We start from the raw sequence: 14,746 nt of genomic DNA on the forward strand, positions 1-14,746 counted from the left end.
TTAAAATAATATGTTTTGAACAGTTGTTATTTGTATCAAAGCACGGAAATATTTTTAATTGCAGTGCAAAAATAGCGATTCCTCTTGGTTCCACTTAGGCCAGACTCCTGCTTTGGTCTAACAGAACGGCTGCCTCTCTGAAATGGCACTAATTATTGCATCCAGCCAGGAAAAAAATACAGATATATACAGAAATAGAAGTGAAAACCACCGTGTTCAGTGGCCCAGCTTGCTGTGCCAGCATACCTCTCTGGGGCAATGCCATGGAGAAAGTACTGCCTCCTCCAAACACAGGCAGCTACGTCCAATCTGTGTGCTGCCAGCACGCCAACCTAAGCCAGAAGGTGCCAGCACAATGTTTGATTTGGGACTAGGCAGCCGGATTTCCAGGAGGGAGGCTTGGAAGGTGCAGCTGCTGGGCAGACAAAAGCCTCCGTGCTACCAGAAGGCAGCAGTGTTCAGTCACCACGCAGAAACCTCCTTCGGCTCTCCCGTGTAAGGCAGGCGGAACTGCCCGAAGTGACTCCAAGCAGAAAAACACGGCTTCTTGTGCACCCAGCAAACATCCAGAAGTACAAATAATGGAGGAAGGAACCGGATCCCGTGCTCTTTTGCATGACACGCGGGGCTGCTGACACAGCTAACAGCAACTTAGCTGGCCAGGCTGCAGATCGCCACCACCACCCCACGGTGGCACCTCGTAGGATGGCAGGCACCTCACCTAATTGTCATGTTTTAATTTCTGCCAGCGACTCGTGTCCACGAGACTGCCTTTGAAATTCAAAAGCTAGAGCAGATGCTGCGTTAGGGATGTTGTAGACCCGAAGCTGAGCCTGACGTGGACGTGGAAGGACGCTGAGGAGGAGGCAGCTTACCTGAGTGACTGCTGCAGGACTGCTTGCAGGACTTCAGGGAGGACAACACATATGGGCTCCGTTTTAACCCCCCATGACCGAGTACAGCTCCAGCAGAAAGCTTGTTTCTTTGCACTTCGTATCTTGACAGCTAAAGCAGACAAAAGAGCAAATAATATTCTAGAGGAAACTGCCCTCTGTTGATGTGGCAGGTGCAACACACAGGATAACCAACAAACTGGACACTTCCACCCCATCTCCCTAAACCAACCACCTCCAAATCTCTGCTGTTGTGAACTGCCTGCTGTCCTACTTGGAGCTACAAAACAGATTATCCTGTGCGGTACAAGGAAAAATAAAGCTACATGGGTTATTTTTCTCATTCAACACAAAACGTAGGTCCTGGCAATTCTTTCCAGCATCAAAACATTTTAAAATCTAATTATGACAGTCAAAAAGCAGAAACTATCAGTTCTGATTCCTTATTCTCACCACATAATTGAAACAAATCAAAATCATTGTGACTAATGTAAGCAAAACTAACAAAAACAAAGACAAGCAGGGTGGCTGAGTAAGCAGACGCTACTTACTAAGGTATATTGCATAATTCACTCACAATTTAAGACTATTGAACATAAAACAAAAGTAATAACTATACTAGACGGATGTCAACATACAGCATTAAGTTCTTTATAGGTTATTTTAAAAACAATACCAGAACAAGCATACTGGAATAATACTGAAACAAAGTCATATAAAATAATACTGCTGTACTCATTCCATGTCTCAGACATATGTAAAGGGACTACGAGGCAGCAAGGATTATAGCCTGACACAACTAACAGGGGCTGGACTAAGGGCAGCCCTACTAAGGCCAATTTCAGATAGTTCCTGCAGAAATGTCTGTGCTGATTTCATGTATTTCTGGCTGTGTGCTCCTTCGTCTGTTAGAGTTACCACCCTGCTGGCTGAGACATTAAAGCAAATCTCAGGAGTGCTCTTTCTCTGCTGCAATGAGAATTCAGTCACCTTGGCTTAAAGAGCCTCAGAAGTGGTTTAGGCCAGACAAAAAACTTCTCACCCGCAATCTGTGCTGCCCAGAGGAGGTTCCCTGAGGTTCCTGCTGAAAGTCACCCATCTGCGGGCTCCAGGACCAGTGCTGTAACAGACCGGAGGGGATCTAAACCAACACAGCTGTTTCTGCAGTGATCATCTGATCATGGCTCAAGTTTGAACACAATTTAACTCTTTCTTTTTTCTCTTTAAAAGGTGATGTGCAAGTTTTAACATTGTCCAACATAAAACTTGTTCTTACACAAAGTAAAATCCAGACAGCCATGTATTTCACAAAAATCAAGTCTTTATCAGAAGTGACCTTACCCAAATGATACCTTTAACACTTGAATAAATAGAGGTACGGAAAACGGAATTACCAGTAATTAATGCTAAGGGGCACATTTCTGGTGTTGTAAGTGCATAAATGCTATCATCAGTATTTCTCACATATTTGCTTCAATGGTACAAAAATACTCTGCATGTTAAATAGGTTGTATACTACACAGACTACAAAATGATGTAGCGCACACATGGCGTATTTGTATCCAGTAGGCAAAAAAAGTTAAATAAAGTTCACCTTTCTTACAACTGAGATTAAAACAGACAAAGTCCTCATCTTCATTTACAGGAGGCGTTGCTGGCACTGTGTAGTAATGCCTCTTTGGGGACAAAAGAAGCAGAAGAGACAAGCTAGCCTAACACTACGTGGTCCTGTGCAAGTGACTCCACTGCTACCATCGTGCAAAGTCCAGGATTAAAATTAAGGTCAGATATGCGGTTTAACCAAATGTGGCAAGATGGAGATCCACACGGGAAGGAAACCCAAATAAATTTGGTACATCTCAAATCGAGTACTTAAATATTTAATCGTTGAAAGCATCCACTTCAGTGCTTACACAGCGACATGTATCCTCACATGCCTTCATCTGTCTCGTTAAGAAAGATCTGAAATCATCTAACATGAAAAATACTGCTAAGTCTATTCATAAAACAGTATTCTATATTTTTATTTTTCAAACAGCAAGTGACCACATTTAAAATGCATCATTTGCAAATATAAATTATCAAACTATTAGTTTAATTAAAAATAAAGCAAAAACATAACTTCCCTTAGTATCACAATACATAGGAGGGTATTATGAACCCCAAATGACTAAGTTAATCATAAGAAAACAGTAATGTCAAAAGTGATGGAACTCATTAAGTCACTGAATGAATAAATCAATCCTAATAATACAATACCATTCACCATGATTATGTAAAAAAGCAATCTTTCATTGTATTATACAGATAAAACAATCCAATCCTTCATGCCACGTTTTGTAAACCATGATATAAATTACACTCACAGTCAAAGGAACAGATAGAATAACTCCCAAAATATTTTTAAGTTGCTTTTAGGGCAGAAATAAAGGCAGAAATAGAATCATTTAAAATATATCAAGTTTAACCAAAAAATTCATTTGGTCAAGCCTGCTATCCAAATAGTTTTGTTTCCTGCAAAACTATTGTCTTTCTGAATTATGAAATTTATATGTTTCTTTTACATATTAAATGTCAGATGTTGAGCTACATTAAATCCTTTTATACCTTGTATCATTTTTGCCATGAGACCCAAGCATCTTTCACGTACGTACACACACACACACGCAGACACACACACATTTTATCAGGGAATTCCTCATTTCACAGGTATAAAGACAGACTCCTGTACTGATTTCTGTCAGAAACATAAGGAATATACAACTTTCACACTCTTCAGGTTCCTACAAAACCATCTCTTATTTATGTACATACTTTTACTGACGGAACTCAGGTTACCATCTTTTACCTAATAATAAAGGGACGGAATAGATGTTGTAGGATAAAGAAATATTGTATAGTTATTAATATAAACCTATTATCCTAAATTTATCCATACGGATTTTTTTTTTTAATAGTTGAAATACAAAGAAGGCATATGGACTTCAGCAAAATAACACTATATCAGAAAATGCACTGTAACAGTGTTCCACTATATATATCATCAGGTTTTTCATAACACAATTTCTTCTGTACACTAGATTTTGTATTAATTTCTGTCTTCAAATTCATCGTGTTTCCAGATCCAATTCAGCACTACATAGTATGCCTTCAAAAGAAAAGGAGGTCACTTGCTTTATTGAATATTCCAAGTTGCCTTCCAGACAGCATTAAAAGAAAGACAAGACTACACAGACAAAGTCCAGTATAATTCATTTCTGACAATGAAAATTTCAACCCCTCATACTGTTGCAAAATTCCTCCTACTGAAATGCTTTACTACAATAATAATAAAAAGCATACATTACATATAAAAGATACCAGTGTACTAAAAGTGACAGAAGTGGACTAGCAAATCCTTCAAAGCACATATTATATAAATGACTAGCATTTAAAAACATTTTTTTTTTCTATAAAATGTAGGTCATATACATTTATAAATTGGGGATGGGGGGGTTCTAAAGCAGTGATGACTGTGTTCAAATAGTTTCGCTGCTCTGTACAGTCTAATACCTATTCAATTCAAACTATAAGTTTGATGTTGATTTATCAGAATAAACTCATCTTGTAGCTCATAATTTGAAAAATATGCAACTCAAATGAACGTGTGACTTGTAAGTTCACTGCTTATCTGCATATGAAATACAAAGAGAGCTACTCCTTTCTACTGGAGGCCCAAGTCTCATCAGTTCAATATCAGGACTTAAAGACTCCAAATTTAAGTAGAGGACTTGTCAGGAATCAGCACAGAAGCAGAATAGTATCTCTCATCCTTTAGAGACACAGCTATTCAACTTTTGCAGTCTTCCTCCTCTTGCAGAAGTGCAGCCAAGCCATTCATTTCTTACTCAAAGTGTGCACGGATGAAGCCATAGATCTAAAGACTGTCCCCTCTGTGTCTGAAATTGTGCTGTGTAAACAATGTTATATACTCCAGCAGGAGGACATTTGAATTTATTTATAAAAAATGATTAAGAATATTCATTAACTCAAGGCTAATAACTCCCAAAGGTATTTTTGGAACTTATCCTTATGCTACTTGTAAAGTTAGCACTGTCATGTATTATTGCTTACAAACAGTACAACATCGTATGCCTTCTAACAGAGCGGTACTGTGTTCAGTTCGTTTGTATTTACAACAGGGTTTTTTCTTTCTTCTTTAAACAAGCTATAAAAAACATTACATACTTTACAGACAATACAAATTTCCACATTGGTACTCAATTCAAACAAATGGAATGCATAACAATAATAAACATCATAAAGGAAGACTGACATAAGTCCTTGATTGTCAAGACACATTTATATTTATATATAAACTCTAACTGTGCAGAATCAAAGATTCAATCATAGGTACATCCTTATTTGATAAATCATATTTACAGCATGATATTGCATAAAAAAATAAAATAATGTTGTTTACACAATATTACCTTTCCATCCATTGGATTAAGGAAAGCAAGAAACAGCTCTTAGAAATGTTGCTTGCCTCAGTTTGTGTTTCCTACCAAAAGGTACAATTTTAAAAAGGAAACATAAGGTTCTTTAGCAGAGTAGAGCAAAAGCGACTATAAATGTATTTCCCTGACACAAAGCAATTTAAAATTGAACAAAGGTTTAAATTTTAACTTAACGACATTTCCTTTCATTAGAAGTAATACTCCTTAGTACTTGCCCTTTGCAAAGTGAGTTTTAGCTAAATGCATCACATGCCTAACATAAACATGCATTACTGCAAGTTGAATGAACTTTCAAAGTTACAAGGCTTCATCTCAGGAGAACATTTAAAACTAGGGACATGTAACATCATTAGCTTGCTTCGGTACCAACCATGTAATTTGAAAGTTCACATGTATACTGGTACCAATGGCGTATTTCTGCCTAATAAAACTTCCAAACGTATTCCCAGGAGTATTAGGATTTTCCCTGCAATTTGTAATGGTATTAAAACAAACAAACAAAGAAGAATAAAAATCAAAGCTCTCAAAAACCAAGAAAATTTAGTTAGCAAATATGCATACATAAAGTAATCCAATGCTGCAAAATGCAGAGCGAATTCATCCAAATATTCTGGTTCATTTCAAATAGTTACTACATATGATACAAACACCATAAAAATAGTCTGAACAAGCATGGAATATAATGTATATGTCCAGGTGGAAAGTTTTCATAGGAGAACATGAATACTTTAGAATAAACTCCAAAAGTTACAGTAGAACCCCAATAATTCGCAGCAGTGACTTAGAAACCCTTCACAAATGACAATTTTGAGAAGAGCGAAGAAGCAGGCAATGAAAGCAAGGATGTCACGTCACAAAAGGTACTTTGTTCATTTATTTTGACAACTGTAATTTAGTTTTCAGTGTTCCTTGTACCTCCCAGTATACTGATATGTACAGTATACTCGGGTGAAGCAGTACAGTGCTACTGAGACGAGACCTCGCTCCAGTACTTTTTGGAACGTTGCAGAGAGGTGGGGACAGACCATGGGGGATGTATAAACTGATCGGATTAGCAGTCAGCGAATTAGCAAGATTTTACTGTACTTCTCAATCAACAATGAAAAGCTCCCTTCACGCAAAAAAACTGACAAGTACGATATAAAAATAATGCAAGTGTTAATTCATGTGAAGAGTTTGTTGTCCTATTTTCGTCCTCAAACACCTTTTTCCTAAAGACATACTAGGAGACACAAGATCATAAAACATAATTCCTTTATCATCCAATTTAAATTATGCTGTTATTTGTAAACCAACATACAGGGATACACATTGTTAATCCTTCTCCCTAGACCTTGTCGTTTATGGTTAATTCATTCTCAAATCAAAAGCAGAAAACGTAACTGGTTATTAGTATACCATCACAAGCTGATTCCTTCATTGTCTGTTACATTAATGGTAAAACATACCAAAGGACTCATGCTAAAAGGGACACTGTCAAGTAATTTAGGTCCAAAATATGGCCTATTAGTATGTGTCTATATATATAGACATATATGTATATATATAGTTTGATAGTAAACATTATGAATTTCCTCTTTTTTTTTTTTTCCTTTTTTGAAATCATCATCGCTCTATCACTAGGAGATAGCCACAAAAAATTCCATTGTGCACACACACACGGTGCCTGCATGACCTTTAAGAAAGAACCTGTATTGTTAGCTCTGTGCAATATAAATGCTAACCCCAAACTCATGCTGACCGACTGAACAATATCAGTACAAGAACAGAACAGAAAACCAAAGAATTATTTTTTTTTTCCCCGGCTCTTTTGGACATACATGGAAAACTAACAAAAACAAACACTGACCAGGTCAAAACAGAGAATGTGCATCCGTAGCAGATTAGAAGCAGCAAAATAAGAGCAGTAGAAAATGTTATTAAATAATGTAATTATTAAAAAAGCAAGAGCTTTTCACACAGAGAAACCTTCCAGAACTACATATAGAGTTTTTCCAGAATAAAAGGCCATGTACTCAGGAAATTATAGCAGTATTTTTGGTTAGCTCCTCCATCACAGAAAGCTTCAAGCATCAGCGGATCAAGTATTCACACCACCTCTTTAATTGTGCATGTGCGAGAATCCTACAAGATAGTCCCTGTGGGCTAGGCTGGGACTTCACAATCTGTCCTAAGGCACAGAGGATAGCTGTAATGGCTCAGCAGCAGACTAGAGAATGAACTGCGACATAAGGAGTAATCTTTTCTCCAACGATTCCAGGGAAGAGCAAGTTCCTTCCCTCCATACAAGAGCTTACTCATGTACCCAAGCAGCAATCCATAAGTGTGAAGATGGCATGGAGTGAGAATTACTCCCTCCTACTCCTCAATCACTTTTTCACAGCAGAGGATCAATGCAATAACTATTTTTTTTCTTTAAATAAAGCTGAATCGATCTGCTTAGGGAGAAGCAGGCTTTATATTCCTTTTACCTCTCTGTTGGAACAGACTAGTACAGTAATAATCCTGCTTTTTTTTTTTCTTTTTCTTCTTTTGGCATTTGCTGCTTGTTATATTTAACAAATAGTACTATTAATGGTCACCTACTTGCAACAACAGGGCACTAGAACAAAGATGTCGACACTATTATTATTCAGGCAGCACAAGCTAAGATGTCATGGAAATGAAACAATGAAAACGAAACATGCGTAACAAGAGGTGGCTTCCTGGGGAATAGGGGCCATATTTATTGTGTCTATGCAAAGTAGAACGGAAAGTCAAAAAACCCAAACTGATCATAAAGGAAGAAAAACAGAGACATGGAACAAATTGAAAATATTCTTTCAAATAAATTTCTTTACATGTATCATTAATAATCCAGAAGGAATTAACTATTCTCCCTTGATGCTCAATTCTTAACTCTGGGCCAAATATTCAGACCAAATTACTGGTAAGTGGTAACATGCAGAAACACCTTCCTTATATCATATCCACAGGGTCAATGAATCACAACATAATCTGTTTCCTTATACAAAAGTACTAAGTGAGAAGTTTACATAAATTGTATTTCCTGTCCACATATGAAGCAAGCTGTGGGTTACAAACAGGCCTTCTCCCTGAACTGTACCAAGCAAAGTTAGTGCTTTAAGAGCGAGACCATAAGGGAAACGAGAGAGAGGGAAATCGGCTTCCTAGTAATAAAAGTCAAGAAAAATGTTGCTACTGTTTTGGGAAGAGGTGGGGACTCTCGTGTGTCCTGCTCAAGTCCCTTCAAAAGACAGCGTGTATCTTAGCCCCTTGAGGTGCAGCCTTTTCTCGCAGCTGATGGCTTCATCTGAGAAATATCAGCTAGCAATAGTGCTGTAAAAGAATGTATGCAATCCTATAAAAAATACATATACATACATACATATATATATACACACACACACACACGTGTTGTGTGTGAGTGCGTTTTTCCCTGGTTAATCAGCCTACATTAGGCTTAAACTGCCTTAAACTACCAGACAGTGTCCCTTTAGGGAAGGTGCAATATAATGAACATACAGTTCAAAAATCTGTAAATTGTTAACTTAAACTACACAATAGTTATGCTACTCAAATCTTACCACCTTAAAATGCACACAGAACTACTTATCGTACCATACTGCATACATCAAGACAAAGTACTATTCAAAAAAACATATTCATGGTACAGGGATAAACTTTGTAGTTTATTTATATTGTGAAATGCAATGAAAACTTCTGATCACTCATCTATGCTGAAAAGAAATCCTTTTCACTAACATTATCCAATGGTTTTGGTTGGCAAAATTGTAATGACTTTCACCAAGCAAACTCGAAAAAGACATATGGAATCTGAATGCCCACTTCTTCAGCTTTTGGGGATACTTTGATAAATTTAATGAGCTGAATTGTCAAAATTGTAGACAAAGAATTAAAACAGTTTTTACAGAAGCTCAGAATATTCGATTTCAATGTATGCTGAAAGTAATCGTTGGAGTTGTATGAGATGAAAATGATGCAACCATATCAAACCTAAAAATCTAGAATGGTTTTATTTTTTGAGAAATCAAATCTATCAAATAAACTAAGTGCTCTATGTTAATCATTGTGAATATGTAGGGTAAGGTACAATTAAACTTTGAAATCTTGGAACACACTGTTCGTGTAAGCATTACGTAATTGGGAATGTCATCTACAGAGTATTTTAACTAAAACTTCAAAATCTTGGTATCTGCGTATGAAAAAGTCATTAAAAAGTTACATCTAGATTCAGCTGTACAAAGAAATACACATTACTTCAGGAATGAAGTAAAGGCATTAGCAGTTATGTATTTTGCTTAAAAAAGTGTTTAAACAATTTTAAATTAATTAGACTTTTAAATAGTAGAGTTAGTCTACCAGAATTTTTGTTGTTTTTTTTTTTTTTCCTCCAAACACAACTTGGGTAATGCAAAGCAGAAACATAGGGCATATGGTCTAAAATTATTTTTAAGAGAGTTGGAAGAAAGATTATTTTCCTAGAAAATGCCATCTTTTAAAGCCTTATTTACTTGACTTTGAAACTTAATAGTTTATTCTGTGTGTTTAATACATGTTGATTCCCTGCTGAAGAGCAATGACTACACTGACAAGCTTAAAAATGACAATATGAATAGTATCAGACAATAAACTGTCCTCCCAAAGCATACAAGGAAACCAGTAAGGAAGCAATCATGGGGGAAAGTCTTACCTGGGGATTTTGTTTATTTTAATTTTCATAGAAGGTAAAATAATTACTGGATTCAAACAAGTGAATAATAACCTGCCTTTGATAGGGGCAACAACATCAGGCAGATCAACGACTGGTGACTAACCATTTAAAAAAAAAAAAAAAAAAGGAAAGAAAAGAAAAAGAAAGCAGTTATTGGTCTTGCTAATATCAGCTTACTTCTGTTTTAACATAGCGCTCTTAAAAGCTGTACAGAACTCCATCTTATACAGAGCAACCCCCTTTTGACAAATGTGTTCTAAAGTGCCAGTATTATTTACAAAGATTTCTTAGCCAAAAGTCTGGCCTGTTGTGGCATCAGGTGAAGAAGTCATCCCAGCTCTGGTATCATTTACATTCACCAAGGGAAATTCTGGGAAATCAGCACTTGTCCCTGGTCCCCGAAGGTTCACCTGTCCATTGGCAGTGCTAAACTGAGATGATATTCCAGCTCTTGCCCCATGGTACTGAGCTCTGAAGGGCTGCTCAAAGGAGCTAATTTGATATGCTTGATGAACAGGCTGTGCCTCTGCTTTCTTCTGAGAAGTTACTTGATCCAAGAAGTCCTGGGTAGAGGAGGAAGAAGAATGATTTGCCTCATCACCTGAAAAGGGAAAAGGGTGCTGCGAATCACCAACCATTAGTCCAAAATGAGACTTGTCTGGAGTTGTTCTTAATGGAGAGTTCATTCCCGATCGAAAGCTATTGACGGGGATAGATGTGTAGACCTGCTTCTCTATGGAAGGAAATGCTGGCTGGGTTGTAAGAGTCTGGTTATCAGTCACAAAATTAAGGCTCGGGTTGTTCAAATAGGCATCATTTTGGCTAGTTCTGTCCAAAGCTTGTTGTAAAAACTTTGAATATTCCTGTAACATACTAGCTTTATCTGATGAGGAAGCCTGAGAGCTTGTTCCAACTGTCTCAGATTGGGTGACCTCAGACACTTCAGACGAATTGATTGATATACTGGAGGTCACCTCAGTGTCGGCCACACTGAAGGATATCTCATGCTGTCCGTTAGCCTTGTGTGAATAATGATCTAACAGAGTTTGCAGTACCTCGTCTGGAATGACATTTTTGTCATGGCTACCTTTAATTTCAACATTCAGTGCCTGTGTGTCTAATATGGAGGCTGTAGCAGTTTCATCAATGACGCTTGCCACAGCCGCCTGCGTAACCGAAGGCTGAGATGCTATGGTACTTACATTCAAGGCATATTCTCTACTGTTGTTACTAGCTGCTTGTAGATACCTCTTTTTCTTTAAAAACTGCATTGCATCATCGTAGTTAGTGCTGCTGTGTACAGGTTTACTGGGCCCTTCTTGTAATGTGTCAACTTGATCAATGTCAGCATTACCTTCAGAGTCCAGTAAACTCTGTTTGTCCACAAGATCAAAGGCATACTTTGAAACCTTGCTGTCTTCATATGTAGATAAAGGTGAAATGGTTTGACTTTGCTCAAGTGGCTGTTTCAGACTCCTTTTGCTGTTAACTTTTTTGAGAACAAGCTTGGGTGGGTGTATTTCTCCAGAATTTGCTTCTTCTAAGTGCGTCCCGCTGACAGAAGAATGGGGCATCTCAACAGCATATTCCGCTACCATATATTCATCTTTTACTTTTGTACTAGCAGAGTACAAAGGCAAGTAGTCATTTTTGTCCTTCTTCTGTTCGGATTTATCTATACCGTCCTTATCTCCAGATTTTGTTTTCTCTGTTTTCTGCCTTTTCTTCTTTGGCAAGGAGCTGTCTTTCATAGGCGTAGAGAAACCAGAATCTTCCTCCGATGGCAAAAAGCCAACTTTGGTGGCACTTCTGTTCGGTTTCTTGTCACGGTTCTCATGGCACATACGTTTATGTTTCAGCACACGATCAGTTCTGGAGAAATACTGCAGAATACACATATATATTTAATTAGAGGAAAAAAAAAACCATTAACACTAAGAAAAGAAACTAATTCTAGCAAATTTACTTGACAGTCTGTCCACTTTACTGACTCCTAATGATAGCGTATATCAATAAAATCAACTGCAGACAGCTGCGACTCCTGTGCATACAGACAGCTCACTGTAACTGAAAAAAAAAACAACACGATTCTTTTGTATGATTATTTGTATATGCAAAGCTACGATATCTGGAGAAATGTCCCTGCATACTGCTTGGGAACTGACTGGTATTTTGCTTTCTGATTGTGAAAGACTTCACTACAACATCTTACCTGCAAACAATATTCACACTGGTAAGGCTTCTCTCCACTGTGAGTTCTTTTGTGCCTTTCCATGTGATACTTCTGAATAAACCTCATACCACATTCATCACAACGAAATGGCTTCTCACCTGATAAAAAACACGTAGCAATATTAATCTAAAAAACCATCAATGTTCTTCCACACAATTACCAGGTCAAATATTACATTCTCTAATAGAAGTAATAAAGAAGATTTAGATTGTTGCTACTGAAAAACAAATTATGGCTTGCTCACATCACAGTTCTCCCAGCACTCAGGAGCTGATGCTTCCAAATTACTGTAAATCTTTACACTAAAAAAAATTTAAAATCCACCTTTAAAATGATTTATCCCTTCTTTCTAATGCAGGTGCAACTATCTGCCTTAAACCTAACAAATGAAGAACCAGAAAAATAACCTTCCTAAATAATTTTCAGGGCAGAGGACTATCTAAAAAATACCTTAATTCTCTCACCAACTCATTTAACTCAATCCTATCCCATCTAGAAGATAATTGTGTGTTTTCAAGGTGTTGATTTAGATTTTTGTAGGATACTCTGTATTTTCTGTTGTTTCTTTCCCCTTATCTGTTTGTGAAATTGAAATAACTGCTCTGAAACCAATTTACTATTTTGGTTGGAACCAAAATTCATTTTAAAATTGCAATTAATTAAAAAAAAAAAAAAAAAGGAAAACCTCTGTAGCTGAACTAACACAGGCAAATAGGGTTTTGATCCTTTCAGAACATGCAGTAACTGGTTTTACTTCCTTTAACTTTTGCCTTACATTTTCCTTATGATTCATTTACTTTCTAGGTTTCTCCAACAAAACTGAACAATTCCAAATGTGTTGAAAAGTCAGTTTTGATTTTACAAAAGTTCGCTATCATTTATCAGAACTCATCCTGAAAAACAGTCATCTTTCCCCTTAATATTTACTAAAAAGTCTTCTGAATTGATGCAGTCATAAGGAAATATCTTGGCAAAATCAGTCAACATCCTTTGTTCTGGATGTTCTACTGCAGATTTTTGGGATATAAAATATCTATCTTTTGTTTCCAGGAGTATGCAGACTTATTTTTTTCTAAGGTAGTTTGTTTTTTTTTTTTCCTTAAAAATTAATTTACTAAATAGCATTGCCAAATTATTAATGATAAATAAAATATTAATTTTATTTCATTATTTTATGTTTAGAGTGGATAAATTCAGCCAAATCCTTCTATAAATGGAAATACTATTGATATGACTACACCTTAAAATAAGATGTCAGTACTTATAGAAACTGGAATGGCAAAGAGATGCCTCAGCCACACGTTTGCTCCTTGTCAGTTCATTAATGCCCAGAGTTTCAATTCTTAATTCCAAGCAACTTCTAAACCTCTCTCTCTGTAAGCCTATGCCCAATTTTCAGTTATTAGTTCTTACCTCTCCGTGTGGCTTGTCAACCAAACCTTTTCTTGGATGAAATAATTCCAATTTATTCTCTCCTAAATCAAATTATCTCCCCTCCTAAGATCTTTCACAGCTACCATCCATTGTTCTTCTGCAGTCTCACAACCTCAGCATCCTCTCTCTTCTTCCACTTGCAGTCTGAGACCAACTTTACCATATCTTGCTTACTAATAACCACCATAAAATTTTGATCTTTTCAGCACCCTCTATAAATTGTAGCACCTACCACTTAATCCTTGCTCGTACCGTCTACAAGTAAATCCTCCTCTCTGGCCTAATCCTTTACTTTCAAATTCCAGTTTCATTCTTGCCATGTTCTCTTTATTAGTTAGGCATACCTACTACTATGGTATTTTACTTGCACCAAACCTCTTGAGGTTTTGTCCGTCAAATTCAATTCTCTGTCTGCACTTTTAAGAAAGATGAGGCAAGAGTTTTAGGTCTTGCTGTTCTACTGTTCTACACCAATCCCTTCCATTCCCACAGACTATTACTTAATCCTTTTTACTTTATGTTTTATTTTCCTTTTCTCCACTATTCTACTTGGTGCTTCATTTAAATCACCCCCTTAGAACAACTCTTGTTATGTTGTCTGGAAGTCTGTTTTCAGTCTCTTAAACTCTTCTCAGAGCAGCACAATGCTGGTTGGGATGCAGACTGTCCTGAGCCTCCACAGAAGCTGAACCAAGCCAGAGAAGCGAGACAGCTCAGTCCTGCTGCACCTGCTGCAGTGCAGAGCAGCCCTCCGTGGAGCTCTCCTGTATCCCAGGGAGGCTCGAATGCATTCTGCTTTGGGGGTACACTTACCTTCAGCCTCACACCCATCTCTGTAAGCCAACGGTCCCAGAGTCCTTAACAAGCTGGCTATTTACTGGCAAAAGCCTAACTGCTATCTATTCCCTTTCCTAGGCTTAACTGGGCTTAAACATTTTTTTCCCTGCAGCGT

At 37.2% G+C, this 14,746-nt stretch overlaps 1 protein-coding gene across 2 annotated transcripts in view; it reads right to left on the minus strand.

The window, feature by feature from the left end:
- Positions 1-2,892: 2,892 nt before the first annotated feature.
- Positions 2,893-14,746, minus strand: part of ZNF148 (zinc finger protein 148) — a 39,759-nt gene continuing 27,905 nt past the window's right edge. For both annotated transcript variants that reach the window (XM_068687576.1, XM_068687575.1), the window contains 2 exons: positions 12,340-12,458; positions 2,893-12,010 (listed from right to left, as the gene is read on the minus strand). In XM_068687576.1, the coding sequence (XP_068543677.1) occupies positions 10,415-12,010; positions 12,340-12,458 (1,715 nt within the window). In that variant the 3' untranslated portion in view covers positions 2,893-10,414. The remainder of the gene's footprint in view (positions 12,011-12,339; positions 12,459-14,746) is intronic.

Source organism: Anas acuta, chromosome 6 (assembly GCF_963932015.1).
Source record: "Anas acuta chromosome 6, bAnaAcu1.1, whole genome shotgun sequence".
In the NCBI taxonomy this organism is placed as follows: Eukaryota; Metazoa; Chordata; class Aves; order Anseriformes; family Anatidae; genus Anas; species Anas acuta.